Below are 25,694 nucleotides of genomic sequence, written 5' to 3'. Positions count from 1 at the left end.
GGGGTCGTGCAGTCGTGAAGTCGCGTAGTCGCGTGTAGTGATAGAACATTTGGTGTTGCGGCTCAACTGCACGCGCCTCGGCTCAGCGTGCAGCGCCCCACTTATATCTTCACCGAATCAACGTCATTCCATGTCTCAGCAACGTAGCATTTCCCGACCTCGCAACACCACGACACAGACCACAAGATGGAGAAGAGTCCGGGCCTACCACCGGTAGAGGATGAAGAGATGGGCGTCATGGGCCTCACCGAAGTCGACCCCTCGCCTGTCGACACACCAGAAGAGTTGAAAGTGAATCAATATTTCCCGGTTCCAGATGAAGAACGGCCTGAGAAAGAGACAGAAGAGATGAGAGGCATAAGGCGGATGAACACACTAGGATTGCGGTTGGGTGATCACGGGCCTGCTTGGTGGCGTACGTCTTCCTCCGACCGTCAAATACAGAGCTGCAATGCTGACACCAGTCCCAGTTCTCCGCATACAAAAGTACTCCTCCTACACCTTCACGGCCTTCGCCGCCCTCCACATAACAAACGTCTCCATAATACCGCTCGCCACCCGCTCCGTCCTAGAATCAAACCGCTACCTCCTGCTCACACGACCATACTACCAATCTGCTCTCACGGAACCCCTCCTCGTTGGCCTCCCGCTCGTCGCACACGTTACATCTGGCATCGCACTACGGCTATGGAGAAGGCGACAAGCGCTGAAGAGATACGGCGCTGAGACACGAACGGATAAGCGCACGATTCCATGGCCAGCATTAAGTGGGACGAGTGCGTTGGGTTATGCTCTGGTGCCTTTTGCTAGTTTCCATATCTGGACTACGAGGATTCTCCCGTTGTATGCGCATGGTGACTCGTCGCTGATTAACCTTCAATACATCTCCCACGGCTTCGCACTGCATCCTGCCGTTTCCTTTACCGGGTTCACAGCGCTGGTAGGAGTCGGGGTGTGGCATTTCGTCTGGGGTGCAGCCAAATGGCTAGGCTTCGCACCGAGTCAAGTCAAGCACACAGAAGAGAACAGAGCATTGATCCGGAAGAGGAGGTGGTACACGATCAACGGCATCAGCGCGGCTCTGACAGCACTATGGCTAGCGGGCGGTCTGGGTGTTGTTGGACGCGACGGCAAGATGGTGGGATGGGTAGGCAAGGAGTACGATGAGCTGTACAAGTATCTTCCCGTTGTAGGGCGATGGGTAGGCCAGTAAGAGGAGAGTGAACTGCGAGTTTTGCATTGTAGTATACCCCCTTGATAGCGCGTCGACAAACGTCTACACTTTCTCGCCGACATCCTCCACTCCACTTTCTCAGTAGTCGATATAAATCCTCCCTTCTAGCGGTCGCAGCACTGATCCCGTCGCCTTCCCATACGAACTCACAAGCAGCTTCAATCCCTTAACATCACACCTCATCACCTGTTCCTCCGTCGTAAAATTCAACATCACAAGCGCCATCTTCCCCTCCCACCTCTTCCGATAAACAAATAGATCTTTCCCTTTCGGATCCACCAACTCAAACGAGCCATACACAAAAACATCTCTATGCTCCTTCCTCAGCCTAAGTACATGCTTGTAAAACGAAAGCACACTCCCCTCATCCCCCTCCTGCGCTGCCGCATTGATAGTCGCATACTCATCATGCACCCTCATCCACGGCTTTCCCGTCGAAAACCCACTGTTGGCACTGTCATCCCATTGGAAGGGTAACCGCGCATGATCCCTAGCCATACGCTGTAAACCCCTCTTTATCCTCTCTTTGCGGGTAGGATCCGTCCCGTTCTCCGCCAGCCTCACGGCTTCGGCCCAGTAGTTCTGGCTTTCGACGTCTTTGTACTCTTTTTCTATGTCCCACGACGCTGGCGCGTTGATCATACCGATTTCTTGGCCTTGATACAGGAATAGACTGCCCGATTGGCCGATGAGCCATAACGCGAGTAGTTTGCCGCTGGCTACCCGCCATTCCGGTGCGTCGTTTGCGAAACGAGAGATGCTGCGTCCATTGTCGTGGTTCTCGTTGAAGACGGTTGTCCAGGCGTCTGTGCCTTCGATGAAACATTGCCATTTTTCTACTATGCGCTTCATGTCTGGTAAGGTCCAGGGAGCGAGGTCGTATTTGTTGTCAGAGCCTGGTGGTCCTTGGCCGAGATGTGTAATGTCGAATTGGAATACCATGTCTAGTTCTTTTTGTGCGGCGCTGATGTAGGGGAGGACGGAGGAGGGGTCTGGACAGAGGGAGAGTTCGCCAACTGTTACGACGGGTTGGTTGTCGTAGGTGCGGTAGTGGGAAAGGACGGTGCGGTTCATTTCCTTGATGAAATCGTGGATTCGTGGGCCGTTGCACCACTTTTGGGCGGCGGGTTGGATGTGGCTGGTTGGATCGGTGATGGGTGCGTCGGTGAAAGGGAGGACTTTGGAGTACTTATTCACGGTGTCTACGCGGAAGCCATCGATGCCTTTGTTGAGCCAGAAGCGCATTGCTGAGTCGTATATCGCTTGCCGACAATCTTCGTTTTCCCAGTTTAGATCTGGTTGAGACTTATCATAGAGGTGGAGGTAGTACTCTTCTGTATGCTTATCCCACGTCCAGGTTCCACCAGCGAAGTATGAACGGTAGTTAGTGGGCGGCATGCGGTTCCCTTGCTCGTCGTAGCGTGCTGGTTCCCAGAAGTACCAGTTCCTTTTTGGGTTATCTTTCGAGCTCCGACTTTCCTTGAACCAAGCGTGCTGATCACTCGTATGGTTTACAACCAGGTCGAGGATAAGCTTCATATCGTTATCGTGGCAGGCTTTGATGAGTTTCTCCACATCCTTGACAGTGCCGTACGGTGCATATACGCCTTCATAATCGGATACATCATAGCCCTGAGACATTGACGCACGAGGTTAGCGACGGTCTATATGTATCTCGTATATCATGTGCTTCTTACCATATCGATCTGCGGTGAGTCGAACATGGGCGACAGCCATACCACATCTACTCCGAGGGACGCGATGTAGCTGATCTTTTCAAGTATACCTGGGATATCTCCCCACCCGTCACCATCGCTATCCTTGAAAGATGCCGGGTAGATTTGGTAGAATGACGCTTCCTTCCACCAGACGTGTTTGTGGTAAGAGAGGTCCACATGTGGTGACATGGTAGTCGACGGATAGACTATGTGCACTGAACTTCAAGTATCTTTGACTTTACAAGTTGGTGAATGCAGACAGGTTATGAGCAGATATGACCCACGGGGTCGATGCGAAGTTGCTAATGGAAGCTAGGCAGTATCAAGATGATGACCGCTTGGGGCATGAGTTGGATGATGGAGGAGGAAAGTTGGACATTCCAGGCTCCAGAATTCTGCACTTTGGCCTGTACTCCATCCGAACGATCATCTTCATGCACCCCATCGTGATAATCTCTATGATTGGTGGTTATACTGGCCGGTCGTAAACGGTTGGCACCCTGACGCGAGTCAAGCTAGCCCCGCAATGTGGCGCGTCCGTGTTACTTCCGCATTGCTTCCGCATCGCCTCCGCCTTGGCTCCGTGAAATTCCATCGCTTCGCCGCACCACCATAGGCCCTCCGCGTTGCTTCCGATCATCTGGCAAGAAGGAACTCGTGTGCACGAAGAGAGTGGCGTCCTCTAGTGCCGTTTGAGTAATATTGAGCGTAGTATGAGCGGTTTTCGTACCGAAGCTGGGGCACCATGGGGAGGTCCGAGTAGCTGGGCTCGCTAACCCGCATCAAAGGCAACCCTGCCATGACTACAATCATCTCTGTTCGTAGATGGTTATAAAGCCGACACGGGTCCTCATGAACATGGCATCGATTCCAGTCGCTTCCACCCGAGCTGCTACTCATTGCGACGATGACAGACAAGGACTTTCAGCAACCTACGGCGACGCAGCTCGCAGCGCCTAATGAAGAGGCGCAACATGCTGCTGACGATGAGAAGTCCATGAGCCTCATTCAAGCGATCAAACTCTACCCAAAAGCTGTCGGTTGGTCTGTCGTTCTATCGAGTGCTCTGATAATGGAGGGTTACGACCTTGCATTGTTGGGGAGCTTGTATGGAAGCCCTCAGTTCAATCGCAAATACGGAGTCTTCAACGCCGCTACGGGCAAATACGGTGTTCAAGCCAGTTGGCAGAGTGCTTTGTAAGTATTGAGAATGTTATTCAGAATCTTGCGTCGTGTCTGATCGCATTAGATCTAACGGAGCGCGAGCTGGCGAGGTCATCGGTCTAGTCATCAATGGCTTTGTCAGTGAGCGGTACGGGTATCGGAAGACCATGATAGGCGCCCTGATATCGATGACTGCTTTCATCTTTATCCTCTTCTTTGCACCCAATGTTCAGACATTGGTCATCGGCGAAGTCTTCTGCGGCATACCCTGGGGCATGTTTCAGACCCTCACAACGCAGTACGCATCAGAAGTTGCGCCTGTACGCTTGAGGCCGATCCTGACCACGTTCGTTAACATGTAAGTACCTGCGGTGGCCTTCTCAAAGATTGAATGCTGATACTCGACCAGGTGCTGGGTGATGGGACAGTTCATTGCTGCAGGTGTCAACCGCGGCTGCGTTCAACGTCCAGACCAATGGGCGTATCGTATTCCCTTCGCTGTGCAATGGGTCTGGCCCATACCAATCATGGTCGGAGTCTTTCTCGCACCTGAGAGCCCTTGGTGGCATGTCCGCAGAGGCGACAAGGCAGGTGCCAAAGCTGCATTGCTTCGCCTAACCTCGCCGGACAAGGACCCAAACTTCAATGCCGACGAGACGATTGCCATGATTGAGCATACCAACGAAATGGAGAAGAACATGTCAGAAGGGACTCGATGGACGGACCTGTTCAAGGGAACAGATCTCCGACGAACAGAGATCGTATGCTTCACCTGGATTGCTCAGACGATCTGCGGGACCAACATCATGGGCTACTTGTCAGTATAGGACCTGATCTCAGTAAGCAGTCTGAGCTAATATCAAGCAGTGCATACTTCATGCAAAAGGCAGGCCTTCCGACCGTACAATCTTTCAACATGTCGATGATCTCACTCGCCCTTGGCCTAGTCGGTACTGCTGGCTCGTGGTACCTCATGCAGAAGTTCGGTCGACGAACGATCCATTTCTCCGGCGGCTGCACACTCTTCATCATTCTGATCATCGTCGGATCATGCTCCTTTGCGGGTACGCAGGCCTCTAACTGGGCTATTGGAGCAGTGTTGATTCTCTTCGTCTTCGTTTACGACTTCACGATCGGTCCAGTGACGTACTCAATCGTATCAGAGATGTCGTCCACAAGGTTGAAAGCAAAGACGATCGTTCTTGCCCGAGCGCTATACAATATCTCCAATATCGTTGTCAACGTGTTGACGAACTACCAGCTTGGAGATGCCAACTGGGCCTGGGGTGCGAAGACAGCATTCTTCTGGGCTGGTACTTGCGGCTGCGTTGTGGTATGGGTGTACTTTAGGCTTCCGGAACCGAAGGGTCGGACGTATGGTGAGCTCGATATGCTGTTCGAGCAGAGGGTCAGCGCAAGGAAGTTTGCTAGCACGCAGGTCGATCCGTACGGGCATGGGCGTGTCGCCGATGAGAAGGCTGCCGTGGGTCCGGAATGGAAGGAGTAAGGCTAGCCACAGCTGCGGAGCGGGTGAAATAGTTTTACGCGTCTCGAAAGCTGACGATCCATGTTCACAATTGTTGTTCGTGTTAATCATGTCCTTCCTTCTCCGTGACGCGCACCTGCTTGATGGTTAGTGTGTTGATATGACGTAAGCAGCCTCGGCTATCACGCGACGCGTCTGAACAGCCCACTGGCGACCAGCCATTCCTCACCACGCCTCCTAACATCTCTGATCAGGATCATGAACTCCGCGTAGACACTCGAACTTGATGCAGAACAACACGCCTAGAACGCTTTTCCGGAAACCTGTTGCAAAAGCATGTGACCCGTGTCGCCGCCGCAAAACCAAGTGCAATGGTTCGCAACCTTGCGCAGGATGTTTATCGGCAAAAATAGCGTGCACTTTCAGTGCACCGCGAGGTCAAGGAGGTCGCAAAGGCTCCAAGGCAAACGTACTCAGCGAATTGAGAGCGACTTCCCAGAGTGACACCGACGCCTTCGACCCACAAGATCCTTTCCCAACTGCGGCCGTCGCCATCGCTGTAAAAGTTACGCGAGATGTCTTCACAACTTTGATCGATATCTACGAGGAGCGCGTACACAGGATAGTATCTCTTATACCGGGCGACAGGTTGCGAGAAGAATTTGTACGGATGCAAACTTCGCCGACATCTCAACAGCTCATATTTGCCTTTTGCGCATACATGGCAAAGTTTGCGGATTACTCCACTGAAACCAATCGGGGATCTACACAGTCTTCACAGATGAACCCAGAAACCTACTACTTAGAACATACCTTGCTCTCCCTGCAGCGAGACAGGGTTACGCAGCTTGACCATCGATCAGTCTACACATCCTTCTTTCTGTACGGAGCTTATGCTGGCAGAGGAGACTATCGCCAAGCATGGTTCTACTTGAGAGAGGCAACGACCCTGTTCCTGATGCTCAAAGACGAGGACAGGGATTGGTTTGATATGAAAACAAGAACACGGCTATTTTGGATACTGGTCGTCTCGGAAAGGTACGCTAGAACCTCTCCATTTTCCTCACGTCGCCTTCGCTACCTGCATGCCTCATAGCTCATCATGTACATTTCTGACTTCATCGCATTCTTTCTGTGTCTTCCTTGCTCGTTCGGCTCCAAACGTGAGCAGGGATAGAGACGCTTAGTAGTAACTAAGTGTATCATAATTGAAGCATATCGCTTACCTTCTGTAAGAGCGCATGGCGTTCGTAGGAACCGGCCCATTACGCTACCCGTCACGTCTTCAAGCTTTCCACTTGATGGATATGCAGACCTTGGCTTGCGCCACCTTACATCAGTCTTCCGACCCCTCGATGAAGCCTTCTTCGCAGTGTGGAACGGTTCTGCGCAAAATTGCAGCAAAGAGTGGCTGCTCCAGCTTGAGAACGATGTTCGCACTGCGCTACCCACTGATCTCGAACTGTCGAACGAAGAGATTGCAAACGTTCGTATATCGCAGTTCTGGCTACAGATCAAGCTGTGGGAGTTGTTCCCCCGCTTCGGCTATCTCTCTACAGAATCTGTTTATGATTGCTTAACATTCAGATATCCCATCTTGGTGGGCAAAGACCTGACCATTCTCTCGATGAAGCTACCTATTCAGAGTCTGCAGATACATGGCGTCGGCATGGTACGTCATTCGGCCGCAGGCTTATCCCGTTGCTAACGACATTAGACGGAAAAAGTATTTGACATAGCCTGCGCTTTAGCGGACGTTCTTCATTTCGTGCCTCGCTCTGCATCACATGCGGAACTCAGCCCGCCAGATTACTTGACTCAATTGATGCTGTTGATCGCAAAGTTGCCGGGCGGCTCATCGAAGTTCATGCCTTTGCTGCTAGCCAAAGTCAATGAACTACTTCCGGATCTGCTGGAGCACGTATGTGAAGCGATTCAGATGCCCATCCCCACTAATCGCAACCCAATGAGCCCAGACACACGGTTCATATATGAAGAAGAAGTCGGCAGAGGCCTCCAGGCAGATTTGAGGAGAACACTGTAGCGGGGAGGAAGAAAGATGCATTCGAAGACTGCAATCAGGACGAGCCAGACTGGGTCTCACAAATATATCTAGTTATAGGACTTCAGACACAACACCAAAGTACTATCCCATCCGCCGATCTACATAACGAGTACCGACCGGTCTGGACTACCCAACGACCAGCGCTAGGACAGCTCGCCGTCGACAACACTCAAACCCAACCCAAACAAAACAAGAAATCCCGACCATCTCAACGACCAGCGCTCATGCGAACGTCGGCCTCAGTGCCCGCCGACGAGGGATCGCGCCCTCGATGCCTCCATCGATCACCGTCTCCAGCCCACCACCAGGGCCACACACGAAGATGAGCTCGCTGCTCAGGCGATTGTATCTTGTGTCACTCTTGGACACCACTGTGGCCTCTGGCTGCTTGTACAACTAGGGAAGACGCTCGCCCGGGTGGTCCTGTATGTACGCGAAAGCCCGCTCCAGTTTTGTGGTCTCACTCTCGTGAGTGGCGAACCAGCAGGCAAGCGGAACAGCAACGGCGACGAAAACGGCGACGAACGACCAGAAAAGCGCGGCGCGAAGGAATTGCCAAACGAGATCGATCTCGTATGTCTTTCGGCGGCGGAAGGTTTCGTGCCAGTCTGTGAAGCCTGACCCAGGCACGTCTGGGTCGAATTGGCATTGGTCGAAGAAGAGGTCGAGGAGACGGCGGAAGGCGTTTTCCCAAAATGGGTCGTTTAGGCCTGCCAGCAGGCCAAACGACACCATCGTGTAGGTGTTGTGGGCTTGTCGGAAGGAGACCGACAAAGAGAGTCGGCGGATGAGCATGTGGCCTAGGGCCCAAGAGAAGAGGGTGCCGATGGCGATGCGAAGCTCATTTGAGCTCGCGGTGAAGATGGTGATGAGCACCAGGCTCAGGAAGATGCGCAGCTTGTTCTGCGGGGACAGCATTGTTGCTGTTGTGGTGGTGATGATGATGATGATGATGGTGATGATGGTGGGAAGAGGGAACTTGGAAATGTCTTGAAATTGAGCAGGTGCGGTATTTGCTAAAGAGCAAGAGTTGGAGATGGACGAGCTATTTATATAGTACTGGCTTCTGTGCGAAGATGAGATGGTTGACAATACCTACTATTGTGACAATAGGTACGTTGCTGTCTTCACTTCCACTCCCTACAATACCAACTGAACGATAGCGGACTTATACGTATCCCGTCTTCACCCAGGAACGCCAACAAAGATCACAATAACAAGAAGCTGACAGAAGACAGGGATCCAGTTGTACCTCGCCTTCACCTTCACCCAGCTCCACATAGACCCTAGATATATATATCTGCGCCGCTTATACCTCTACACATACCCATGTATACCCCAGCCCTCATTATCTCCCACACCACCACCCCTTAATCCCCGTCGTATACCCCAACCACCCTCCTAATAATCATTGTACCTCCTCTTCGACATCACACTAACCCTCGATACCCGCTTATCCGCCTCATTCAACCCCTCCGCCTGAACAAATAACCTATTATGCACTATCCAATCTTCAAACTCCTGCTCCCTCTTCTGTTCATCTGGATCAATCCAATCACCCATCTCACTCGCACTCCCTTTCATGGTGGTATCGGTGTCGCTCATCCTGTTCATGTTCACAACACCTTCGCGCGATTGTGAGACCGAGGAGCCGGATTGCTCACGCCAGTGATGCGGGAGCGGACTCCTTCCTCTTCCGTCGTCCGTGGCGGCATCGACGTCATTGGGGTTGAGTCTACGTATCTGGCTTTTCTTGTACTCGTGCGCTGTCTCCGCGAGGGCTTTTGCACTGACACCGGTGCAGTTTTTACTTCTCCAGTTCCGCGGCAGAGTGTATGAGACGGCTGAGCGCATGCCGCCTGGCTTGCGGCGGAGGGAGCCGCCTACGTGGCTGAGCCAGGTTTTGGGGCTGGTGTCTTGGTTCTGGGTTGAGGCTGCGTCGGCGGGTGGGGGTGTGGCGAAGGGGGATCTACGGGGTAGCTCTTCTCCGCTGGGACATTGCATTAGGTGGTAGGAGTGGTCTATGAGTGTAGGCTCTACGCCGTTGGGGAGTTGCTCGTATGTGGACATGCCGATGCTTACGCCGCGTTTGCGGCGAAAGGAGATGAATCGCGTGGGGCCTGTGAAGGGGAGGTGCTGGGTTGGAGAAGGTGTCGTGGGTTCGACATGTGCCTGGTTGGTGTTGGCTTTGAGCTGTTCATTCCGCTGTGCGGTCTGACGGACTGCCTTCTTCTTGTCTTTACGTTCTTGGTGGCGCTTTCGAATCTGTTGTTTTGTTAGTAACTGGCCTTCTTCGACAGCGATACGAGGGCTTCTATCGACAGTAGACCTAGCACAAATGTAAAAAAGGTCTTTGGATGCTGGCTAGCCAAGTACGTTACTTACCGTACTGATCAAACTCATCTTGAGCATACTGGGCAAACGCCTCACGGTGTTCTGGCTGTTGAAGATCAAGAATGAGTTTGGAGAGGAGAGCAGCGCATGTTCCTGAGTACAGCTGTCAAGTGTAACATCAGGGTATTCATCGACGGCTTGTAAAGTTCGGTACCGTGAGTGGGGATACCGCTAACCAGAGGGTGTGGGTGATCGAGGGTCTATGGACATGTCATGTTTTCCACCTCAACGAAATGTAAGCATGGTCGAGATGTATTTTTGAGGGTTCGATTACTTTTACTTCGGGAGTATACTTCAATGGTGACCATGTAACTCTCTGCACAGTCTGCATATCATCGCATCTCAGCGCTTCCGCGGCTTATAATGTACAGCCCAAACTCATTCTGTCCTGGTAAACTACCAATAACGCTCTTCAGGAAGTACTTTCCTTGATACTTCACGGCTTTGCCTGTCCACAAGGTAGCCCACGGCCACGACCAACACCGCCGAGACCACGAACGCCACCACGGAAAGAGAAACTACCGCGACAACCGCGACCAGCAGGAGAAGGAGCAAGACTCATATGAGCGACTTGCGGTTCCTGGAACGACACACGATCTGACGCCTCGTCCCGACTCGTAGCTTTGAGGTCAATCCTCGCTATCCTGGCGATGAGCTTAAGATTTGCGATCTGCTCCTTGAACTCGTTTTTCTCTTTCTCGTATGTGTCCTTTATCTATTTGTACCGGCTCACTCTTCTAGCTGCTCCGTCTGCTACTGCGTCCCTGTAAGATTGTCGAAGTTTGCGAAGAAGGTTATCCTCTTCCGTACGAAACTTTGTCAGGGAGACATGGATGTCGGACTTCTCAGGCGTGGCGTCCATGGTTTTGTTTCTCTCAATACATATATGGATTTGATCATTGAGATGATTGCAAATGATGTTCCTAGTCTTTATCTCCGCTTGGAACGCGGCTTTCGCTTGCCCGACCCCCCTCTTCTCTTTGCGATCATTGGTGATCATAGCTCGCTCGCAGCTGGAGATAGCGTCTTTGATGACCTTCGTAAGATGAACTCTCTGCTCCGCCGTGAAGTTCGCCGCTGTCGTGCTCATATCCTCCTACGCATCAAGGTCAGTTCAACGTTCGTCAAGAGATCCGACATAACTCTACGCACGAGTTGTACCTTCTCCATAAGATCGCTCAATGCGTCGCTACGATTGTAGCATTCCCTGAGCATCCCATCAAGGACAGAGGTCATGCCCCCCTTCACTTCCTCGATCGTGGCCATTTCAATGGCGTTGCCTTGCTTCAGGCCTTTGATAATCGCGTCGGACGACATGGTGGGTTAGCGTGACCGTCGCGGGCGACACCGCAGTATTCGTTTCAGTTGGTGTTGTGGTCGCGTTGTGGCGTTGAGAGCCAGAGAGCCTTCCAGAAAGAGCAGGAGCGACTAGCGCGAAATCGCTAGGCCATCGGTGAAGGTGAACGTGAAAAAAGTGACTGACGATTTCTGCGTTCTGGACTTGAAGGGCTCCGGTAATTTCCCAGATGCTATCTTATGCTATGTACCCTCATCAGGATATGAGAATTCGCTGCGTCCAGTCTTTCGTCCTTACGGCCAGGTCCGTCGCTACCGTGTCGAGCACACCCCCATCCATCTTAATCCTCAAGAGAGATTCCCAGCATTGAGACGAGGCGCTCCAGACTGTCCTCCCGTATGTCCAGGCATTCCTCAATACTATCATATGATTTTGTAGCAAATTCGGCCCGCTTTTCATAATGCTCTTTGCCAGAACCTAACTCTGAAACGACGAATTCGCGAAATGCCGCAATGTGTTTGCACTCTTCGGTTACCCCAGAGAATAGACTGAAGTAACTTACTGAAGCGGCAAGAACTGCTGCTAGGCCTTTGATTGACTGAGCCCTCTCATCGAGCATTTTTGACCGTTCCGTTAGGAGAGTAAGGCTCTTCAATCGGAGACCTATATCAGCATGCCGACGATCAATCGCATCGGTAGTCTCTTGCTTGAGTCGGGCTAGATTAAGCGACCTCTCGGCTTTACAGCGGCGGATAGCTGCCTTGATGATGACTTTGATTTGACGACGCTGGTCCACGGAGATATTCATAGCTGTAGAGGTAGCGGCCGAAGCGCCCTAAACCCAGAAGTCAGTCACTGTTTCAAGTCTGAAGAGAGATCAACAAACAGGTGAGTTTCTCAGCTCACCCATCAAACCACTGCGGTTGTTCAGACCCGCCAATGCTGCACTGTTGTCGATCTGAGTGTGAAACGACGTGGTAATTGGAGGTGCACGCGCTGCGGTCTGAGAGTAAGATGCCGGAGCAGGCGACCTGACAGCTGCCGACAGACCAGTAGCTCGACTTTCCTGCTCAGCGACTCTTCGCTCAAGCGCCGTCTTCTCCGCCATATCAATCCAGCCTTCAATCAACTTCATGAATGCCCTCCGCTGCCTCAGATACACCTCTTTAGCTTTGGCCAGTCCCTCAACCTGCGCAGCTCTCATATCCACCTTCCCCATCTTGACCGCCCTGAACGTATCCGCGTTGAGCACTCGCTCATGCGCATGTTCCGCAAGCAGCGCATTATGAACTGGGTTGACGACCTGGTTCGTAGGCAAGCCGATGCAGAGCGCTTTTCTCTTTTCGAAGGCGGCTTCTTGGGCTTTGGCTCTGGCGTGCTGTTCATCTAGGGAGAGTTTCTGGGCGTCGAATGCGGTGTTGATGGTCCCGATGGCGTCTTGATACTCGGAGTAGCTGGTCTGAATGGCTTGGATGCAGAAGTTGATGTTGTCGCGGATGGGCTTTGGGAGGTGTGCATAGGTTTCTGCTGTTGGGGTTGTGAACATGTTGTAGCTCTCCTAGAATCTCAACATCAGCCCCAGTCTTGTGTGTTTTTCAGTGCTGACATGTGTCTCATACCTCTTCGCCTTCCAGGTCATCTGGTACTTTGTCACTGTCGTGCTCCTCGTCTGGCATTGCGATGGCACTCGTCAGTGCAGGCATCGTTGCGCTCTTGCGAAGTTCGTGACTAATGTCGCACTGCTATGTGCAGGTGTGGCGCGCGGTCGAGAGATTGCAGAGTTGCAAGTTGCTTCTAGAAGTAGAAGGAGCCCACTAGCGCGAGACGCGGGTTCATCGATGAAAGTGAAGATGAAAGACAGCAGCCTCATCGTTTCCGGCATAGCCAGCGCGCAGCCAGCTGCATCTTTCCCTCTTTGCTAACAGTAGCAGTTATGCTGGTGCATGTCGATCGGAGCAAATGAACCTGTCTGTTCATGGTCCTGGGCATATGCGCACTGCAATCTGAGCAGCGTAGCGGCCTGACCGTAGCTGCGGAGCATCGCAGACATGTTCACCTCTTTCTCCTAGAGATCTTGGTTGGGAGCAACTCATCCCGCTCAAGCATAGAGTTGAGTAAGCGAGCGTGGTATAGAAAGGAAGGGAGGAAGTAAAGTGAGATTTCAATGAAGAAGTAGATATATGAAAAACCTGAAGCAGGCATACAACACTCCCAGCTTCGAGATGAGAGAACTCTAGATGCTCGCCGCCAAAGAGAAGCGGTGAGATACTGATATCGTAAGCCTTAGAAACAGCATGTGATAGAAAAATACGAGAACAATCGAACTGAGATGGAAACAACGACGGCTTGACCACGTCAGCCGAAGACCTCTCATCCACTTACCTCGCAAAGCTACATCCAGTCACTGCTTCCAGACTTCGTATGTCTCAAAGTCGTTAGATAGAGTTGCAATAGGAATACTTGTACATGCAATCGAAAATGCTCTAACCCAGCACCTACGTGTCTACCTCAACCGAAAATGGCCATCTGAATCATACAAAGTCTCATTCCAGTCCAGCACCAAACATAAACCCTCATTTCCCTACGCAATGCACCGATCGAGTACAAAAACGCTGGAATAGCTGCGTCACCGAACTCCTGTCCTTACAGTCCGGATCTATACGCGGAGAAGCTTGGCGGCATAATCCACAATCAAGCTCTCACTGGGGAAGCTCATCTCCTCCAACTTCTGGGCATACGGCGTGGGCACCTCAGCACCGGTAACACGCGCAGGAGGCGCCTCCAAGTAGTCGAAGGCGTACTCGCAAGTGAGCGCCATAATCTCAGACGCAACACCGAATGAGGGGAAACCAGATTCTACGCAGAGCATGTGGCCGGTCTTCTTGACGGACTTGACAATGGCTTCGACGTCGAGGGGCTTGATGGAGCGCAGGTTGATGACTTCGGCTTCGACGCCGTACTTGGACTTGAGTTGTTCGGCGGCGACGAGGGATTGGCCGACGCAGCGGGAGAGGGTGACGATGGTGAGGTCCTTGCCGGGGCGCTCGATCTTGGCCTTTCCAAACTATAAGGGGAGTCAGTTTGTGGGTGTGGTGAGGATGTTGGTGGGGGTGTCTTACGGGAATGACAAAGTCGTCTCTCTGGGCCTCCTCGCTCATGGGGAAGGAAAGACCGTACAGAAGTCTGGGATCGTTAGTACGAGGTCTTCCATCTAGTGTCTGTTGTGACCTACTCGTTCTCGAGAACCACGACCGGGTTAGGGTCGCGGATAGCAGCCTTCAACAGACCCTTGGCGTCCTCGGCGCTGTATGGCGAAACGACCTTCAATCCAGGAATGCTTCCGTACCACGCAGTGTAATCTTGCGAATGCTGTGCAGCGACACCGGAAGCGAAACCGTTGGGGCCACGGAAGGTGATGTTGCAGGGCTGGATACCACCGGACATGTAGTGGGTCTTTGCGGCGGAGTTGATAATCTGGTCAATGGCCTGCATGGCGAAGTTGAAGGTCATGAACTCGCACTGTCGTCGCTGTCAGCTTTGCTTTTTCAGACGTGGAGACTGGGAAACTCACAATGGGGTGGAGACCAGCGAGCGCAGCACCGACGGTCAGACCGGCGAAACCTGACTCTGTGATGGGAGAGTCGATTACCCTCTTCTCACCGAAGCGGTCGAGCAGGCCCTTTGTGACCTTGTAACTGTGGGCTCAGTCAGCACCGTCCATTGATGTCTCGTGGTGTATAGCCTGCGATGCATGTTCTGTCCAATTGAACCCTCCTCTTTCTTATCGCAGACATGACATCTTTCATGTTTGTGGTGGGACGTACGCTCCGTTGTATTGCGCGACTTCCTCTCCGAGCACGAAAACCTTGTCGTTGCGCTCCATCTCCTCGGCCATGGCCTCGTTGAGCGCCTCTCGCACTGTCATCTCCTTCTGGCCCGACGCATATCCTCTCCTCGCAATTGACGGTGTGATGGCTGCGGCGCGGAAAGCTGGTCGGAAGGCGGGCGCTGGCCGCGACGCCGACACGAGGCGGGAGGTGGGTCGGAGGAGCCTTGAAGCAGCCATTGTGGGGTGGGTGTGAGGGTGAAGGTGTGGTGTGGAAGTGCCGTGGGCGAGTGATGGCCGCTGAGGCTTGTGGTGGTTGCTGGGGCTTGCTGGACAATTTCTTGATGCGAAGATCCGAGTCGTTGGGGCCGGCGCTAGCGATCAAAGCTCTTGAGCAGGGACCACACTATAGCGAGAACACCCGACGTGCGGATGGTCCCTGGATTGTCCGCCTCAACAACGTCGTCCGATATCACTCCCAGCGGCCTTGTGCATCTTAAGAGTATCTTTCACTGGCAGAGATGGAGTAGTCACTTGCTACTTGCAGTATAATGGTCAAAATATTCAGATGAGGATTACTTCTATTCTCTATAGCACCACATTTCGCGTTACCATGACCGTCCCTAGCCGTGCCCTACTTCCAAATATTACAGTATATATGCGCGTCTCCAATGCGCGTGATGCAAATGCCAGGAGATGATGCTCCTATATCGAAGGAATAGCTCGCAGACCCACGAGATTTTAGATGCGAAGAGAAGTCTAATGCAAAGGGAAGCGAGAATCGAAGGCTTATGCGTCGGCCGGTTTCCTTCCGACCATGAGATACATGGGCGTGAAGAGCTTCTCCTTGCCACCAGCGACAAGGCAGTCTGCTGCAAGAGCAAGACTGTCGGCAGTCTTCTGGGTACCCCTGGGGGCGAGACCGATCATCTCAAGACCACCGACGAACTTGTGGATGAGGCCACGTCCGACCTTGGTCATGCGAAGGATGGTGGGAATGTCGCCAATGGTGCTGATGTACTTCAGCTGACCGGACAGAGGCCAGTACCATGGGTAAGGGTCGTCCCTGTCTGCCAGATCCTCGTTGTGCTCCATGACGAAGCCGGCCTTCTTCATGGCATCGAGCGCAACCTCAATCTTCTCCATGTTCGAGATACCGTCACCAATCTCGATTCCGAGACGGATCTCGCGGTGGTGGGGGTTGTCGTTGTCGTACTTGTCGGTCATGAGCCATTCGTAGACACCAAAGACACCGCCGGGCTTGAGAACGCGGAAGATCTCGCTGTAGATGCCCTCGAGCGATGGTGCGTGGACAGTGGCCTCGATGGCGTAGACGGCATCGAAAGAGTTGTCGGGGAAAGACATTTGCTACCACGAGTTAGTGAGGGGTACTCGGGATGTGAGGATATATCATACCATGAAGTCACCCTTGGTGAACTTGAGCTTGTCCGAGAGACCCTCCTTCTCGGCGTAGGCAGTGGCACGCTCAATCTGGTAGTCGTTGTTGTTCAATCCAACGACGTTGACACCAGCGAACTTGACAATCTCGCGGGCGGGTCCACCCACACCACAGCCAACATCCAACACGCGCATGTTGTCCTGGAGGTTCATCTTGTGGGCAAGGTAGTGCTCGTGGCGGGCAATGGCCTTGTAGAAGGACTCGCCATATGCGTAGCGGGCAAAGTGGAAAGACTGTCCCCAACCGTACTCGTACAGGTCGGTTGCGAGGTTGTAGTAGTGTCTTGTGAGCGTGGCGTATTCGTCTCGTCGTTCCTGGGTTTGTTAGTAAACACGGTATGTAACAATGCCACATATGCGTACTTTGCGGGTCTCCTCAGTCTCGTCGCCAGCGGCCTTGTTGTCCCAATGCTTGAAGTACTCGTCGACAGCGGCTTGCTGGGCAGCCTTGTCCTTTTGCAACATAGCAGTCATGCCACCGCGAGCCTTTGCAGACTTGCCGTGCATGGCTTTGTTGAACTCGGCATCGCGAGTATGGTCTTCCTTTTCGAGCGCAGCGGGAGACATGATGGATATTAAGAGTGATATAAAGTTATGCGGGGAGTGAAGTGAATGAAACGGATAGTAGAATAAACAATTCGAAGAGGACAGGACCCTGAAACTTTATAAAGACGACCCTGGAGTGGAAAGAGCGGTATGGGTAGGAGATTGGGACTTGAATTTCTTAGGGGGTAACTGGCGTCGCCCAATCACGACCGACTCTGTACGCGGCCCTGGTCAACAGCGCTAGCGGTCGGTCGTCGCCACCCGAACGCGTGAAAGCCAAGACCGTAAGAGCCGTATAGTGTAGTGCCTAGATTTCTACTACCGTCACTCCCATACCATCTGTCGCAACAACCACCGCGCCCCACTACCACGTACTCGACGACCCCGGATTCGCTCGGTGAAGTCGCGAGATTACATCTAAGACTCAGCCACTACCATTCATCATATACCCTCACATCAGGCCTCACCATGCCGCCGCAAATCAAGAGCGACCTGAACCGTACGTCATGTTCTTTCTTCACTGCGCGTAGCCTATGCTAACTTTTCTAGGATCGGGCTGGGAGACGACTGACTTCCCCTCCGTCTGCGAGAAATGCTTGCCTGACAGCACCTATGTGCAGATGCTGAAGGAGGACTACGGCGCTGAATGCAAGATCTGCACGCGACCCTTCACCATCTTTCGCTGGAAGGCCGACCGCACCGCGCGACAAAAGCGAACCAACATCTGTCTCACATGCGCCCGCCTCAAGAACTGCTGCCAGCACTGCATGCTCGATTTGTCATTCGGTCTGCCCATCGTAGTCCGTGATGCTGCGCTGAAGATGGTGGCGCCCGGCCCACAGAGCGACATCAACCGACAGTACTATGCGCAGGAGCACGAGAGAGAGATTGAGGAAGGACGTGGAGCGATGGAGGCATACGAGAAGACGGATGAGAAGGCGCGCGATCTGCTCAAGCGTTTGGCGCAGAGCGAGCCCTACTACAAGAAGCAGCGACGGATAGAGGCTGAGGAGGGCGAGAGTGGGCAAAAGGCGTTACCCGCGCTTGGTGGAGGTGGCGCAGCGGGCGAGAGCAGTCACGTCCCCGGACCGATCAGAACGCGAGATTCACGAGGTACACCTGCGCGAGGAGGCATGAGGCCTGGAAGAGGAGGTCGCATGGGTGGCGCATCCGCAGAGCCAAACCCGCAAGACTGGCTACCACCTTCGGACCCCAACGTCGCATCACTTTTTGTCACTGGTGTGGAAGACGACCTTCCCGAACACGAGCTCCGCAAACACTTTTCACAATACGGACAACTCCGGTCGCTGGTGTGCTCACATCGAGCGCATTGCGCATACGTCAACTTCGTCAAGCGAGAAGATGCCGAGACAGCAGCGGGTACGCTAAAGGGCAAGGTAGTTATCAAGGGCTGCCCTATGCGCGTCACATGGGGCAAGCCGAAGCAGCTGGACAGCTTGGATCAGAACGTCAGGATGCAATACGCAAAGGAGGGAAGACAAGTCGCTGGCTCATCACGACGGGCAGCTGCTTCTCAAGCTGCTATTGAGGCTGCACCACAGAACAGTCTCGATAGCATGGTCGTTGCACCTCCACCAGGTGCAGACGACGACGTTCAGTACGCCAGTTTGGCCGGAAACTAGGTCTGCATTTCTTGCATCGGGTCGGCGTTTGAACTATATGGGTATCATGATTCATTCGATGTGCATAAAAGCCTAGGAGGAACAGCATTTTGTGCCTCCCAATGTACTCTTTCCTTTTCCCTTTTTGATATCTTCGTTGTCGCCTCGCTCGGTGTGCTCGTGTATCCGCAGTTCTGCCTGCATTAGCCATGCACTTCCAATTCCATCCATAGGAATCATACTGTAGCTCTCGCCTTCTGTGTCCGCTGCTTGTCCTTGAACCACGTTTTCCCGTAGGAACTTGGCCACTTCCTCGGCATGTACTAACGACGATTGCAACTCCTCGCTTCCGATTCGCAGGTCGCGGTTCGCTTCGAACTTCTTGCGGGCTTCAGTGCGGGCGGCGAAGAGGGTGTTCATGTCGCCTGTGCCATGTGAGCGCTGGAAGTAGTTTAACATAGTAGTGCGTACCTTGAAAGGCGATGCGCGCCGATCGCAGCAGGTTTCGATATGCTACTAGCGCCATCTTGTGTAGAGTCGGTGCGGTATGTAGTGAATAGAGCGTGGTGAAGAACGATCAGTTCCGCTCGGAACTTCCGCGAGGAAAGTTGCTACACGTGACATCGTTCCCGCCAGGGTCACCCCGGCTGGCGATCCGACACCCGCTGACGTCGCGCAGCTGAAAGTGGTCCACACACGAGCAACGCTTCGGTGGCCTCAACGGTAGAAATCTAGCTCCCACACCGGGCTGCGATCTACCAGAGCCAACATGGTGTCCTTCTGGCCTTGGAAGGTACGTCGAATCTTACCACGCGCTAATACACTTGCTGACTATGGCAGGGTAGCGAAGATGCTGCCTCGTTCGAGAGAACGCTCAACACTCTTACTGGCAAGATCAACAGAGCCGCCGCGCGCAATGACAAACAGAAGCAGCTCTCGCGACGCGCTCGCGTCATGTGGACGCTGTATACCGGCTTCGCGTATATCCTGGTCGCGGTGGTGCTCACTTTCGTGACGGGCTGGCAGAATTGGGGTCCCATTGAGGGAAGTGTGGTGGCTGGCGGGCCTGTCTTGTATGTCCATTGTCATCCCAGCATGGAATTTATCTAACCCTCCAGGATCTACGGCATCCGCTACGCGCTCATGAGCTACTTCGACTACCGCATCCGCAACACCGAGGCCTACCTCAAGAAGCTGAACAAGGAACGCGACGCTACCATCGAGCGCCTCAAGGAAGCCACCAAGTACAACTCGACCCAGCAGTTGCTCGAGAAATATGGCGCCTCGCCCAAACAACCCGAGCAGCCACAACAAGGCAACTCTCCCGGTCGCAGAAAGTCCCAAGGCCCTCAGAAGCCAGCGGCGCCGCCAGGTCCCCGGACTGGCATGCCTCCTCCCCCAACGGCCAACATCCAGCGACCTCAGCCACAGCAACTCCCGCATACCCCGCAGAAAGCGCCATCGAACGTCTCGTCCCCTCAGGGCCCGTCCCCGCCACAGCAACTGCCCCCACCAGAAGCCCCAGGCGCCGAATTCGCTCCCAACGCATTCAACACCGGTGCCGTCGACCTAACCAAGCAGTATACCGCCGACTCCCCCGCTGCCTTCACACAAACCCATTGGTACGACCGTATCCTCGACGCTCTCCTCGGCGAAGATGAAACTCAGGCTAAGAACCGCTTCGTCTTGATCTGCTCAGAGTGCCGACTCGTCAACGGGCAAGCACCACCTGGCGCCCGCACACTCGAAGATGTTGGTAGATGGCGCTGCGGGGGGTGCAGTGCGTGGAACGGGAAGGAGAAGCCGCGTGAAGATGATGTTACGAGGCTTGTTAGGGATTGGGAGGAGGAAAGGAAAGCGAAGGATGGGCAGGGCGTTGATGGGGGTGTGAGGGAGATGGAAGAGGTAGGTGTGGAGGATGAGAGCGAGGGGGTTGTAGTTGAGGCTGAGGCGGACAGCAGTGGTGAGGATACACCCCCTCCTAGTCGGAATACGAGGAGTAAATCCAAGGGGAGGGGGAAGAAGTAGAGAGGGTATGGTGGGCATGGGCGTCTGGGTGTGTCGGAATGGCATAAAAAGGCGTGGAAAAGGAGGGGTTATGTATACTAAATATCGATATGGCTTACAGCATGACAGTAAGCCTTCCTAGAAGATATCGAAACACCTGAAGATTTTGAATCATCCGAACTTCTTCTCGTTGATTTTGCACATGCTGCGCTGGTTGTGTATAAAAACCTCGCTTTACTCCCTCCCTTCATGTCTTCTATCCCTCCTTATCCGGGTTTTACAAAAGAGGTTGCGCCAAGAGTTCCGTGGTGGGCGTCTCCTCCTGTGTCTCTCCAACATTTTTACCAAAATCCCTACGGCTGTTTTCCATGGGGTGTGCTTCTCCCTCCGCCTCTTCCTCCGGGTTTTTCCAAAAACTGTCCCGATCTCATGCCATGGTGTGCTTTCTCCTACGCCTTACCATCATTTCTTGAAAGAAAAAAACAGGTTGACCTTGGAATGTTGTGCGCTCCCTCTCGCGCATCTTTGTTATTTTCTCAGAAAACTCATGACTGCCATCCATGGGGTGCGTTCCGTCCTACGCTCTTCATCATCGTCTCCAAAAGAGACATCGCAGCGATAATTTGAGCTTCCTCCCGCGCTTCTTCATTGTTTCGTCAAAAATACGAGACAGCGATGACATGATTCGCGCTTCCTCTCGCGCCTCTTCATACTTCCCTTTACCCAAAAACTGCTTTGGTTGAGGACATGTGTTGGCGACTGTCCTGTCTTTTCGAAAAAGGCACACTTGTAGGCGGCATGTCTCCGTTCCCGGGATTACCAAAACATTATGGCCAAAAAAACATGGTGGTGGGAGAGTCGAGAAATCGTGAAAAATCAGGTTGATGGCTGGTCAGAAACATTATCACCGCCGCACTCATTGCCGTTTGCTGTTCTTCAAAGCTGTAGAAAGAGGAAGCGTATGATGTCCAGAGTTCCCGCTTTACGCTGGGATGACTGAGAAGCAGCCAAAAGCCATTCATGAATACATCACCAGCAGTCGGTTTCCAAAAGAATCCAGCGATTCCAGTATGCTGTGAGAAAAGATTCTTTCGACGACTCTATGTGTCGGTCTGGCGGATATATAAACCTCACAGCGTCCTCTGGATTCTTGTCTTCTATAATGCACAACTCTATGTGATTCTTACCAAAACTTTAATGTCAGCCGTGCATGGTGCGCGCTCCTCCTTCTTCTTCCTGAATTTGGCCAAAACAGTATGGACAACATCTGATGGTGTGCGCTCCTCCTTCCGTGGACTTGAAAACTCAGCAAAGCAACCCATGTGCGCGCGTATCGCTTCGGAAACAAGAGATCTGCGATTTCATCCTATGTGTGTCTGTCCTTGACTTTTTCTACTCTCAAATAATGAGAACAAAGGAACATGTGAGAACCTGTGTTTTTATAAATGCTATCAGAAACTCTCAATGTGTCGATGCTGACCCTACTATTATAAATGAGCAACGATTCAAAAACCTGTCTGCCGTCGTCGCGATGGGTAATGCTTGGCGCGTGGTTGTGATGTATAAGAACCTCGTCTTCGCCGTCTCTTCTTGTCTTCATGATCCCACACATCCGGTTCCTTCTACCAAAAATTCCATGATTTTACGTTGATGGTGTTCTTCTGCCTCCTCCGTCTCAAAATCGCATCCTCGGCAAAGATATGTGTGGTTGTGGTCCACCAAAGTGCCTGCAAACATCAATAATGCTGTCCTGCCTGAAGACCACCAAAATCTCGGTACCGGCAATTAATGGCTGTCTGGACGCTTGGAAGAACTACAAATCGGTCGAGCTCGCAGCCATGTTCACAAAACATGAGAAGAGTGGTGCATGCTGCGGACTTGCGAAATCCAACAAAACAAGACTGATGACTGCTCTGATGTACAGAAGTGTATAAAGCTTTACTCAGCTGCTGTGTTTCTTACTTCTTTATCACTACACATTTCCAAGACTATGCTTCATTCAAAAGTTCAGGGTTTGAATATCATGTCTGCCTATTCGCTTCCTTCTTTCTACACCTAAAGTCTAGAGAATATCTCAGCATGAGTGCGCTCCTCCGCTCTAAACGAACCAGATTTTGATACATGGTCTCTGTCTCTCGCCAACCCCGGGAACCACCAACACAAAACGCCCAACAAAGCGTAGAATGATCGAGCGGTCGACTCCTCAAAACGATGTATGGATGTGTGATGGGTCTTGCGCTTTCTCTCTTCCCTCAAAAAAAGATGGCGGTGCTGGTACATGGTCTTTCGGCCTTGCGCACCGGGGAAGATGTATATAAACGCTTCAGCTGGGTTGTGTTTTCCTACTTCTTTATACTTACAATTTCTTGTGCTTTACTCCAAAAGCGCGAGACGGTGTCGGCATGGCTCTACCTCTGCGGTTCTGCTCTTGTATTACCAAAGCCCCCGTGAGAAAGTCTTAGGGAAAGTGTCGAGTCTCTTCGCCCAACATACCAAAACGTCAAAGAGGCTTGGAATGACCTGAGTTCAGCGCCTGTTTTTGCATCATAAAAACGACAGGATATTGCTAAGATGGACTCGTCTATCTGCCTCTGTCTTCATAATACCAAAAATATAGTCCTACCTACTTACGAAAGACGAGAAGGGCAGTCCAAAAAATTATGAGATCCTGGACTGTTCTTCGCTCTGCCCAAAACTCTGCGAAAGTCAAAGTCGAAGGTTGCATGGAAGCGAGAGAGAATTTTTACTGTTAATCGCACTTCCGCGGCATTCCGACTGTGGAGTTGCATATAAAAGCTCCTTTCCGCTTCTACTCCTGCCTTTCTTTTACACACCAACTCCAAAAGTTCTATTTCTCCAAAAGCGGCACAATTGTCAGCTATGTGCGGCTCCTTTCTTCCTCTTCCACACGCAACTCTAAAGCCATTATTCATGACATGATCCAGCAGACGCGAACACTAAGTCATGCTGCGTCGCTGAGAAGTGTCGGCAGACTGTGTACAAATCTTTCCACTGGAACTGCTCCTCAGTCTCTCATTCACACACTCCTATTCTCGTTACTTTACCAAAAAAAAAACCCTACCAAGATGGCATACGGTGTCTGTCTCCCCGGGCTTTTTAACAATTCAAAATATGCGATGCTGTATCTGATGTGTCGAGCATCTCCGCGCGGTTCAAAAAGACGAGCTTTGCATCCGACATGCATTCCACCGATATCAAAACCTCATCGGAGATTACGATGTAGCAGACCTTCGAGATGATTCTTTCGCATAGTTATCAAAATGTGTGAACTTTCATCAAATGAGCGCGCTACATTTGTCACGCCCTGTGTAAAAGGACCGTTCCTTCTCTTCTAAACTATCAAAAATACCAAAAGTTCGAAAGTTGCTTAGATAACTCTTGATGTGTTAAAAGCTGTAAGAGTTCTAGATACCTCAATACGGCGAAAAAGATTGGCATGTTCTGGAAAACAAAATTCGTCACCAACATCAATGGGACTGATCTTCTCTCGTGCGGCGAGATCGATGGGGGGAGGAGCTATGTCGAAACCCAGCAACAACTTCTAAATGAACAGCTTCCGGTGTATTCTGCCGCTAGCTATGATTGATCCAGTATTGGCTCTCAATCTGACGTGCATAGATATCATGGTTCGAGTCTCACGAAGTGGCTGTGCACATGCTTGTGTGAATCCCTCGGACGCTTTCAGACGACCAAAAATGGTAACCCATAACCTCAACAAGAGTTGGCGTCCTCGCTGAGCAGATATAAGAGCCACAGCTTCTGCTCTCGTTCGTATTTGATTGTTCATTTCACCCATTTCTACAATCAAAAACGCTTCGCGACATATGGATGTCTGGCTTCCGCGAGAGCCAGCACCAAAACCGAATCAAGTACATGAAATGTCTTCTTCTCCTGCTCTCCTTCCACTTCCCTTCTCGGCATAAATGACAAAAAGCCGCCAAAAAGAAAGACATGCTTTATGAGTCTCTCTGAAGCCACGCGGGAAATGCACAAAGAACAACGCGATGTCCAGCATTCCGTAAGAATCACCCCCATGACATATTTCCCAGGTTTCTGCGGTCTAGACCGAAAATTACATGAAAAGTGATAATGTCCTCTGTTCTTCCAGTGTACATTCCACGTATTAAAATTGAGCAATGCCATATCCATGTTGTTCGACTCCAGATTATCCCATCGCCTCGTCGGGCTGCTGTTCTCGAAGATCTTTCAAACTTCTAGCTCACAAAAATTGGAATGGGGCCTTGATATGCATGTTGCGCTCCTCTTCCGACTCGAACACGTCAAGTCTCCGACATGTACGTTCGTAGCAACCACACCTACGATCACAGCCCAGATTTCAAGGCCATGTTATCTTCACTAGCCTTGATATGAATTCAAAAGTGATGACCTAGTTATGATGCCTTCCTCAGTGCAGTCGTTTCTGGTCATGACGTATTACTTAAGTACCAGGGACTGCAAATATACTCACAAGCTAGGGATATAAAACACGGTGGAAGTTGCGAGCTTTCTTTCTACTCACAACCTACTCTATTATACCAAAACTTCGCGAAAAAGAGGCTACGTCGTCTGGTCTAGAAGCTCCAAAAGCATTGGCAATGTCTGCTCCAAAAGCATTGGCAATGTCTGCTCCCTCGATCAAGTCCAGAAGGACTTACGCATCCGCCACAAGTGTCCAAAAAGTTCTATTAATTTGCCTTATGGCCTTTTCGGGTGGTATACCTTCTTGTATACCAAACGGCTGTCTCAAATGGAGTCTGCGGCATGTGTCCAAAAAGTGCTGTTCACTGGGAAATGTCCCTTTTCGGACAGTCTTCTTTTCTTCCATATTAGAAGACGACAGTAAACTGGGGATACAA

At 51.9% G+C, this 25,694-nt stretch overlaps 12 protein-coding genes across 12 annotated transcripts; 4 read left to right on the top strand and 8 right to left on the bottom strand.

Moving 5' to 3' along the window:
* Nucleotides 1-186: 186 nt before the first annotated feature.
* BKA58DRAFT_444120 (uncharacterized protein) lies at nucleotides 187-1,213 on the top strand (the record flags this gene model as incomplete). Its single annotated transcript, XM_046174040.1, has 2 exons — nucleotides 187-415; nucleotides 471-1,213. 2 exons carry the CDS (start codon nucleotides 187-189, stop codon nucleotides 1,211-1,213), a joined length of 972 nt encoding a protein of 323 aa, XP_046020800.1.
* Nucleotides 1,214-1,262: 49 nt separating this feature from the next.
* On the bottom strand, nucleotides 1,263-3,364 carry BKA58DRAFT_50781 (alpha-glucosidase-like protein maltase). The gene is made up of 2 exons (XM_046175406.1): nucleotides 2,932-3,364; nucleotides 1,263-2,866 (listed from the first exon to the last, which is right to left on the bottom strand). Exons 1-2 carry the CDS (start codon nucleotides 3,139-3,141, stop codon nucleotides 1,313-1,315), a joined length of 1,764 nt encoding a protein of 587 aa, XP_046020799.1. The 5' UTR covers nucleotides 3,142-3,364; the 3' UTR covers nucleotides 1,263-1,312.
* Nucleotides 3,365-3,859: 495 nt separating this feature from the next.
* On the top strand, nucleotides 3,860-7,646 carry BKA58DRAFT_414606 (uncharacterized protein; the record flags this gene model as incomplete). The annotated part of the gene is made up of 7 exons (XM_046172500.1): nucleotides 3,860-4,149; nucleotides 4,202-4,474; nucleotides 4,526-4,933; nucleotides 4,984-5,524; nucleotides 5,895-6,640; nucleotides 6,839-7,274; nucleotides 7,320-7,646. The coding sequence occupies 7 exons, from the start codon at nucleotides 3,860-3,862 to the stop codon at nucleotides 7,644-7,646; spliced, it is 3,021 nt and encodes a 1,006-aa protein (XP_046020798.1).
* A 243-nt stretch (nucleotides 7,647-7,889) lies between these two features.
* On the bottom strand, nucleotides 7,890-8,585 carry BKA58DRAFT_414605 (uncharacterized protein; the record flags this gene model as incomplete). Its single annotated transcript, XM_046172499.1, has 2 exons — nucleotides 7,890-8,038; nucleotides 8,075-8,585. The coding sequence occupies 2 exons, from the start codon at nucleotides 8,583-8,585 to the stop codon at nucleotides 7,890-7,892; spliced, it is 660 nt and encodes a 219-aa protein (XP_046020797.1).
* A 241-nt stretch (nucleotides 8,586-8,826) lies between these two features.
* BKA58DRAFT_449293 (uncharacterized protein) lies at nucleotides 8,827-10,070 on the bottom strand (the record flags this gene model as incomplete). Its single annotated transcript, XM_046174308.1, has 2 exons — nucleotides 8,827-9,932; nucleotides 10,053-10,070. The coding sequence occupies 2 exons, from the start codon at nucleotides 10,068-10,070 to the stop codon at nucleotides 9,069-9,071; spliced, it is 882 nt and encodes a 293-aa protein (XP_046020796.1). The 3' UTR covers nucleotides 8,827-9,068.
* Nucleotides 10,071-10,497: 427 nt separating this feature from the next.
* BKA58DRAFT_444115 (uncharacterized protein) lies at nucleotides 10,498-11,378 on the bottom strand (the record flags this gene model as incomplete). The annotated part of the gene is made up of 3 exons (XM_046174039.1): nucleotides 10,498-10,770; nucleotides 10,819-11,157; nucleotides 11,214-11,378. 3 exons carry the CDS (start codon nucleotides 11,376-11,378, stop codon nucleotides 10,498-10,500), a joined length of 777 nt encoding a protein of 258 aa, XP_046020795.1.
* Nucleotides 11,379-12,026: 648 nt separating this feature from the next.
* Nucleotides 12,027-13,208, bottom strand: BKA58DRAFT_50674 (uncharacterized protein). Its single transcript, XM_046175405.1, has 2 exons — nucleotides 12,978-13,208; nucleotides 12,027-12,916 (listed from the first exon to the last, which is right to left on the bottom strand). The coding sequence occupies exons 1-2, from the start codon at nucleotides 13,059-13,061 to the stop codon at nucleotides 12,236-12,238; spliced, it is 765 nt and encodes a 254-aa protein (XP_046020794.1). The 5' UTR covers nucleotides 13,062-13,208; the 3' UTR covers nucleotides 12,027-12,235.
* A 554-nt stretch (nucleotides 13,209-13,762) lies between these two features.
* BKA58DRAFT_50672 (pyruvate dehydrogenase E1 component subunit beta) lies at nucleotides 13,763-15,596 on the bottom strand. Its single transcript, XM_046175404.1, has 5 exons — nucleotides 15,183-15,596; nucleotides 14,930-15,053; nucleotides 14,591-14,877; nucleotides 14,478-14,541; nucleotides 13,763-14,422 (listed from the first exon to the last, which is right to left on the bottom strand). The coding sequence occupies exons 1-5, from the start codon at nucleotides 15,422-15,424 to the stop codon at nucleotides 14,015-14,017; spliced, it is 1,125 nt and encodes a 374-aa protein (XP_046020793.1). The 5' UTR covers nucleotides 15,425-15,596; the 3' UTR covers nucleotides 13,763-14,014.
* Nucleotides 15,597-15,737: 141 nt separating this feature from the next.
* BKA58DRAFT_424317 (S-adenosyl-L-methionine-dependent methyltransferase) lies at nucleotides 15,738-17,367 on the bottom strand. Its single transcript, XM_046172891.1, has 3 exons — nucleotides 17,006-17,367; nucleotides 16,601-16,957; nucleotides 15,738-16,552 (listed from the first exon to the last, which is right to left on the bottom strand). Exons 1-3 carry the CDS (start codon nucleotides 17,207-17,209, stop codon nucleotides 15,974-15,976), a joined length of 1,140 nt encoding a protein of 379 aa, XP_046020792.1. The 5' UTR covers nucleotides 17,210-17,367; the 3' UTR covers nucleotides 15,738-15,973.
* A 289-nt stretch (nucleotides 17,368-17,656) lies between these two features.
* Nucleotides 17,657-18,831, top strand: BKA58DRAFT_405755 (pre-mRNA-splicing factor slt11; the record flags this gene model as incomplete). Its single annotated transcript, XM_046171919.1, has 2 exons — nucleotides 17,657-17,687; nucleotides 17,738-18,831. 2 exons carry the CDS (start codon nucleotides 17,657-17,659, stop codon nucleotides 18,829-18,831), a joined length of 1,125 nt encoding a protein of 374 aa, XP_046020791.1.
* Nucleotides 18,832-18,903: 72 nt separating this feature from the next.
* On the bottom strand, nucleotides 18,904-19,336 carry BKA58DRAFT_444110 (uncharacterized protein; the record flags this gene model as incomplete). Its single annotated transcript, XM_046174038.1, has 3 exons — nucleotides 18,904-19,004; nucleotides 19,053-19,235; nucleotides 19,282-19,336. 3 exons carry the CDS (start codon nucleotides 19,334-19,336, stop codon nucleotides 18,904-18,906), a joined length of 339 nt encoding a protein of 112 aa, XP_046020790.1.
* Nucleotides 19,337-19,381: 45 nt separating this feature from the next.
* On the top strand, nucleotides 19,382-20,998 carry BKA58DRAFT_50661 (uncharacterized protein). The gene is made up of 3 exons (XM_046175403.1): nucleotides 19,382-19,603; nucleotides 19,651-19,883; nucleotides 19,929-20,998. The coding sequence occupies exons 1-3, from the start codon at nucleotides 19,580-19,582 to the stop codon at nucleotides 20,836-20,838; spliced, it is 1,167 nt and encodes a 388-aa protein (XP_046020789.1). The 5' UTR covers nucleotides 19,382-19,579; the 3' UTR covers nucleotides 20,839-20,998.
* The last annotated feature ends 4,696 nt before the right edge of the window (nucleotides 20,999-25,694 follow it).

Source organism: Alternaria rosae, assembly GCF_020736505.1.
Source record: "Alternaria rosae strain MPI-PUGE-AT-0040 chromosome Unknown BKA58scaffold_11, whole genome shotgun sequence".
NCBI classification, from domain to species: Eukaryota; Fungi; Ascomycota; class Dothideomycetes; order Pleosporales; family Pleosporaceae; genus Alternaria; species Alternaria rosae.
Note: the sequence above shows the minus strand (reverse complement) of the source record. Positions and strands in the feature narration are given on the sequence as shown.

Excerpts from the sequence above, each read along its gene's own strand:
- BKA58DRAFT_50781 (XM_046175406.1), bottom strand. The coding sequence starts at position 3,141 with ATGTCACCACATGTGGACCTCTCTTACCACAAACACGTCTGGTGGAAG. Across the intron at positions 2,867-2,931 it reads ACTCACCGCAGATCGATATG|GGCTATGATGTATCCGATTA; the intron begins GTAAGAAGCACA and ends TCAATGTCTCAG.
- BKA58DRAFT_50674 (XM_046175405.1), bottom strand. The coding sequence starts at position 13,061 with ATGCCTGCACTGACGAGTGCCATCGCAATGCCAGACGAGGAGCACGAC. Across the intron at positions 12,917-12,977 it reads ATGACCTGGAAGGCGAAGAG|GAGAGCTACAACATGTTCAC; the intron begins GTATGAGACACA and ends TTGAGATTCTAG.
- BKA58DRAFT_50672 (XM_046175404.1), bottom strand. The coding sequence starts at position 15,424 with ATGGCTGCTTCAAGGCTCCTCCGACCCACCTCCCGCCTCGTGTCGGCG. Across the intron at positions 15,054-15,182 it reads GTCGCGCAATACAACGGAGC|TTACAAGGTCACAAAGGGCC; the intron begins GTACGTCCCACC and ends CTGAGCCCACAG. Across the intron at positions 14,878-14,929 it reads TCGCTGGTCTCCACCCCATT|TGCGAGTTCATGACCTTCAA; the intron begins GTGAGTTTCCCA and ends CAGCGACGACAG.
- BKA58DRAFT_424317 (XM_046172891.1), bottom strand. The coding sequence starts at position 17,209 with ATGTCTCCCGCTGCGCTCGAAAAGGAAGACCATACTCGCGATGCCGAG. Across the intron at positions 16,958-17,005 it reads AGACTGAGGAGACCCGCAAA|GAACGACGAGACGAATACGC; the intron begins GTACGCATATGT and ends TAACAAACCCAG. Across the intron at positions 16,553-16,600 it reads TCACCAAGGGTGACTTCATG|CAAATGTCTTTCCCCGACAA; the intron begins GTATGATATATC and ends AACTCGTGGTAG.
- BKA58DRAFT_50661 (XM_046175403.1), top strand. The coding sequence starts at position 19,580 with ATGGTGTCCTTCTGGCCTTGGAAG. Across the intron at positions 19,604-19,650 it reads TGTCCTTCTGGCCTTGGAAG|GGTAGCGAAGATGCTGCCTC; the intron begins GTACGTCGAATC and ends TGACTATGGCAG. Across the intron at positions 19,884-19,928 it reads GTGGCTGGCGGGCCTGTCTT|GATCTACGGCATCCGCTACG; the intron begins GTATGTCCATTG and ends CTAACCCTCCAG.